This window comes from Salvelinus alpinus, chromosome 15, assembly GCF_045679555.1.
Source record: "Salvelinus alpinus chromosome 15, SLU_Salpinus.1, whole genome shotgun sequence".
NCBI lineage: Eukaryota > Metazoa > Chordata > Actinopteri > Salmoniformes > Salmonidae > Salvelinus > Salvelinus alpinus.
The window spans coordinates 56573014-56579013 of record NC_092100.1 but is presented as its reverse complement, the minus strand read 5'-3'; the positions used below and the strand labels follow the sequence as shown (position 1 = coordinate 56579013).

Genomic DNA, 6000 nt, shown 5'->3' with positions numbered 1-6000 from the left:
GTTTTGAATTTGGCGCCCTGCAGTTTCACTGGCTGTTGACGAGGTGAGACGCTACCGTCCCACATACCCTAGAGAGGTTAATTGAGTACTGGCAGTGTCTGCTGTGGCAGGTGGGAAGGTGCAAATTACCTGAAAAATATCTAATCTCTCAATGTTCTACACTCTCAATGTTCATCTCAAAGTGCATCAAAATTCATGCATTTAACTGTTGAAATCCCTTCTTTTGCCAGGGGAGGATGCCCCCTGATCCCCCTACTGGCTCTGGGCTAAGCCCAAAATGTCTTAAAATCCTAGAAAAGCCCCAAGGCGTGTTCATAATGACACTCACATTCAGTCAAAATCACTAAATAAACCCACTTGTGTTTTGTCAAGGCAGCAGTTAAATCTTTATTATATCTTATTATATCTGCAAAGTTTACCAAAACATATAGGTTAATATAAAAAAAAGACATGTTTTTTTAAGCATACAAAACCATATGAGATTTAATACTGTTTAATAGCAAATTATCTTCTGTTTATAACATTCACACATTAAGCCATCCTTTGCTACACAACAATCCCTTTCTATTGGTCAAACAGGGTCTTGGGACCAATCAAAATACCAACATGACCTAGAACACGTCTACAGTACACATAGAGATCGATAGACGGCGCACTGCCCATGCAGTTACAGAAGCGATTAATGGCAAAATATAGGAGTGCCCTCTTTCCAACTCTATGACACCACACTAGTCACCAACAACCTTTCTCTAAACAGTAACAGTTAGAGTTAATCATTTTTAAATAAAGGTTGAAATCTTATTTTTTCCTTTAAGGAGAGAGGGAGAGAAACTTCCTTGCATTTTTTTGTGCACATTGGGAGAGGAGGTTCGTTCTACAGTCGTCCAGTGAAGAGTGTAGCGGAGTAGCGGAGCAGGGTGGGGGCGAAATGGGGGTCAGGGGTGAGATTAAGGGTTGGAGAACAGAGTTCTTTCAGGGCACAGCTACTTTGAAGGGGCTGCCAGGGACACTGTCATTCCCCCACTTGACAATAACGGTGTAGTTGTCCTTGTCGTTGACAGTGTAGGTGACGTTGTACAGGCGGTTGCCCATGTGTTTAACGTACACCTCTTCACTGGGCGTCCTGGGACCGTGCAATCCCACCAGCAACATGTTAGTACCTGGAAGAGGGGAGGGTTAGGAATGGTACTAGAGGAGTGTGTGTATGTGTGTGTTACATATTGGTGTGTGGATCTCTTCCTCGAGTCTGTTCTTCTCACCTGCTTTGCTGCAGTCCACATTGAATATATTCTTCTGTCCGACCAGAGCCTTGGTGAGCCCGCCGCCTCGACACATCACCTTGCTGGCGTCAGAGGTCAGTTTTGAGGAGGACGAGGTACTGTACGCTCCTGCTACCTTGGACGTCTTAGTGATCGTCTCTACCAGGACCGAGGACGTCTCGTGAAGGCTGTGACCACCAGACCGACGGGTACCTGAGGGAGGGAGACATGTTACAAAAGAGCTGCAGTCACGGCTCAAACCAGACATTACATAATCTAACACCTCCCCTTCTCAGAACAGACAAGAGCACCATGAATGGGGGTTTCTTATGAGAGTGTGGGAGGCTACTTCGAACAACACTGTTAACCTGTAAGGCTACTATTTTCCCCATCTCAACATATTCACACAGCATAGATTTCTCATACTCGGAGGGATTCTTTGTAACTTCACAACAACATACTAGCCTTATTTTCTGCATTTTGCCGGTGCTTCAGAGGATGCACTCAGTCTTCAGCACTGAAGTCAGTGACTATTCAATTTACAATCCCGATGAGAGAATTTTTTTACTTATGTACCATTTATGTAATTTGTTATTTATATACTACGTATTCATTATAGAATTTCTAGGAACTTTGAACTTTTCAGAGTGTCTCATTGTCTCATCTCCTTTTCATCAAGATCTGGCAGTCACGCTGCACACACGCCGAACACACACCTGTGACTTTGGCTTTGAATGGGCTGCCCACTATATGGTTGGGTCCTCCATATTTGATGGCGATGAGATAGTTGCCGGGGGCCATGGGTGTGTAGATGACCTTGTAGCCATCAAGGCAATCGGAACAGTCCATCTTCACCTTAGAGGGACCGTCGATGGTCACGGACAGGGCACCTGACCCCGCGTTACAGGTGTTCACTACAAACTCTGAAGCTACACCTAAAGGGAGAGAGAAAAGACTACATGGTGAGGAGACCTAGCATTCATATAATACATCATTTTAAGACAGCATCACAACTAGGGCTGTGGCGGTCACAAATGTGTCAGCCAGTGATTGTCAAGCAAATAACTGTCGTTCTAACGGTAATTGACCGTTAATTAACATAAACACATTTAGCATCTCCTGGCTTCCACACACAGCCTACAAGACACTGATGCAGACCTTTGGAACAGATACATTTAGAAAAGTAAGTAAATAAACTAGTAAATCGTAGTAAACTAGTAAATCGATGTAATATAGCCTACATCCTTCAAAATAAATCCATGATTTATTTTTTAGACAGGTCTAAAGAAGCATGATATGAAGAAAATGTAGTCTATTTCAGAAGAACAGAATAGCATACTCTGAGTTGTCCTTATGTTAGGTCCTGATCTGGCTATGTCAAATGGCTGTGGGCTAGTTCATTTAGAAGACAAGATTTACTTAGAATTCCATGGCATTATTTTATAGTATGAAGAATATAATTGAACAAAGCTAAGTAAAATGGAAAGGATATTTTCTCCAAATGAGATTTGAAGGAGTCCAGGTGACTCCACTGATGCGCCAATGCGCGTAATGATGGTGACAGGTGTGCATAATGATGGGCAGCCTGGCGCAAGAGGGTGAGCGGGAGCAGACGTGATAGTAACCCCCCCCTAGGGGGCCACCTGGTGGGACTGACGGGCCGGATGAGCCGGCTGAGGCGTGGGAGCCCGACGAGCCGGCTGAGGCGCGGGAGCCCGACGTGGGGTGGGTGCCTGCCGAGCTAACCGAGACAAGGAAATCTCTTGAGTCAATTAAGGCCATAGGCGGAAATCCCAGGGGGGACACGATGTATGTAATTTCAATAATATTAATAATATGCAATGATTGAAGCCCATTTTAGAATGATAGAAGATAATAGATGAAAGAAGCCCATCGCCTACTGCTACTGTAAATAGCCTGCACAGTGTGTGTGTGTGTGTGTGTGTGTGTGTGTGTGTGTGTGTGTGTGTGTGTGTGTGTGTGTGTGTGTGTGTGTGTGTGTGTGTGTGTGTGTGTGTGTGTGTGTGTGTGTGTGTGTGTGTGTGTGTGTGTGTGTGTGTGTGTGTGTGTGTGTGTGTGTGTGTGTGTGCGTAGCCAGCCAGTCAGGTAGGAAAAATGGCAGAGCATTTTTCAGTACACCAAAACGCAAAGTAGGAACCTTAGTAGCCTAGTATCTCAAAGACTAGTTGATAAAATGTTCAGAAGAAAGAAGTGAAATGCTAATGGAAATGTTTCATAATGATGTCATTAGGCAGAGCAGGCAACAGATGGCGCACTGACAGCAGAGTTGGGGAGAGATAGGCAGGGACAGTTTGTTGGGTCTTTGTTTGGCAACATTATGAAAGGTTCTCTTATTTTTAGACTTGTAAAATAGGGACATAATTGCAAAATGCCATGGATACCATCACTCTCAACTTAAACTGGTGACTGAACTAAGATTTGTTTAAGGTAATGATATTGCTGTTGTGATTAATTGTGTAGTTTTGTGTACCGGTAGTTAGGAGTATGACAAACACCTTATTTCTTTTCTAGGAGACAGACTGAGTCAATGAGGGTGGTGAAAGGGAAAGACCCAGGGAGAGAGGCTTCAGAGGACAGTGTCACAGCCACGGCAGGCTCAGTGTCATGACTTCCTTCGAAGTCGGTCCCTCTCCTTGTTCGGGCGACGTTCGGTGGTCAACGTCACCGGTCTTCTAGCCATCGCCGATCCACCTTTCATTGTCTTGTCTTCGCTCACACCTGGTTTCAATCCCATCAATTACATGTTGTGTATTTAACCCTCTGTTCCCCCCATGTCCTTGTCCGGTATTGTTGATTGTAAGAGGGTCTGTGTACAGCGGGAGTAAGAAGATAAGAAGAAGATATAGAGTAGTGTATGTACCTGTGGATCCTCCATCCAGTCCAGGCCCATACACTGTCACCTTGCCTGGGTCTCCAGCCTGTCCGGCCTCCCCCACCCTCACGTTGAACGGACTTCCAGGGATGTGGCTGCCATTGAACTTGACGTCGATGGAGTGCACGCCATTCTCACGGGGAATGAAGCGGATGGCGTTCTTATCTGGGGAATAGAAGTGATTAGATATAAATAAATATAATGGTAATGGTATAAAGTTCATGTTTTGTTCAACATTAAGTAAGACATTTGTCCCCATCTCTCCCATTTAATTTTGGTTAGCGGTGGCTGTAGTTAGCTGAAGTTAGGAATAGTGTGTACAGAAATCCGAACCTCGAATTACAGTCTCTCCAGGCCCATGGACTACTTCCAGAGTGAGGAACCATATAACTGTGAGGTCTAATACCAAACCGATCCTTGTATCTTACCACTGTCCAGCTCTGTGATGTAGCACTCCTCTGCTGAGCCGGAGGGGGTATGGACCTTAGCATCGACCACGCCCCTTGCCCCGTTACACTGTACAGCGAACGACACTTCCTGGTTCACCTTTAGGTCCTTCTCCTGAGTGGAGGAGGGGAGGAGGAAGGAAAAACAGGGTCAGGACCTGGTAAAGCTCTGTAAGCTTGTCTTGTGTGTGTAGAATGTGTGTGACTGTGACTCATCTTGTATATGAAACAACAATAAGGAGATAGGTAGAGAGATTCCCGGGATGAGTGTGTGTAAGAGGGAGGTGTTCATGTGTTTCTTAGTGGGGGGTGACGAGCAGTACTGATAGCCATGAGTAAGACCCCACATCCCTCTCACTTACCATTAAACAACAACACATTGAAATAGCCTTGGTTACTGCTACAGCCCACGCCTCCAGTTACACTTCCAAGGACAAACAAAGCCCGACCAACAAGTGACTATTGTTATGCTAAATTATGGTCTTGTGAGGAGTGTTCTAACACAATACGTAATTATGTGATTGTGTGTGTGTGTTCCTACCTGCAAGCTAGTGACAGTGAGTCGGCATGCCTCATCAGACAGCGTTGCTATGGGAACAACAAAGGGGCTTTCGGGGATGTGCTCGTTGTTGAACTTGATTGACACTTCATAGTCCCCTGCGGACACACAGCGGAACCAGGGAGTTAGAGGCCAAAATAACAGTGATCAGATGATTGAAATGTAGTAGTAGGAAAGGAGAAAAACATGGCGTAAATGACAAAAAAAAGATCTCAGTTTAGTATGATCAGATCAATAGCTGTCATTGTCTCTGCTGAATATGAGAACTTATCTGTTTCTTTGATAAACTGTGGGAAAGACTAACACCTTGTAGTCAGTGTGTTTGTTTCTTACTGTGTCCTCATCCCTCTAACTGATGACAACTGCTATGTAGCTTCTTAGACCAACTACTGCCTAGCCTACTGCTATGTAGCTTCTTAGTGCTATGTATCTTCTTTGGTTTTTAAATGATACAATGTGGGTGAACCATTTAGAAATTACAGCACTTTTTGTACGTTCCCCCCATTTTAGGGAACCAAAATAATTTGGACAAGTTTACTTATATGCAAAGTCAAAAGCTTAGTATTTAGTCACAAATTCCTAGCACGCAATGACTCCATCAAGCTTGTGACTCTACACATTTGTTGGATGGATTGGCAGTTTGTTTTGGTTGCAATTCAGATTATTTTGTTCCCAATAGAAATAAATGGTAAATAATGTATTGTGTCATTTTGGAGTCATTTTAATTGCAAATAAGAATAGAATATGTTTCGGAACACTTCTACATTAATGTGGATGCTACCATGATTACAGATAATCCTGAATACACATACCGTATAAGTGAATTTGTCCAAATACTTTAGG

The 6000-nt window shown here is 44.0% G+C and overlaps 1 protein-coding gene across 1 annotated transcript in view; it reads right to left on the bottom strand.

Moving 5' to 3' along the window:
* Positions 1-424: 424 nt before the first annotated feature.
* The window catches only part of LOC139539359 (filamin-C-like), a 73539-nt gene continuing 67963 nt past the window's right edge, over positions 425-6000 (bottom strand). The window contains exons 37-42 of the mRNA XM_071342167.1: positions 5140-5255; positions 4581-4713; positions 4141-4317; positions 1976-2194; positions 1260-1472; positions 425-1160 (exon numbers count right to left, since the gene is read on the bottom strand). Coding sequence (XP_071198268.1) covers positions 973-1160; positions 1260-1472; positions 1976-2194; positions 4141-4317; positions 4581-4713; positions 5140-5255 — 1046 coding nt within the window. The 3' untranslated portion in view covers positions 425-972. The remainder of the gene's footprint in view (positions 1161-1259; positions 1473-1975; positions 2195-4140; positions 4318-4580; positions 4714-5139; positions 5256-6000) is intronic.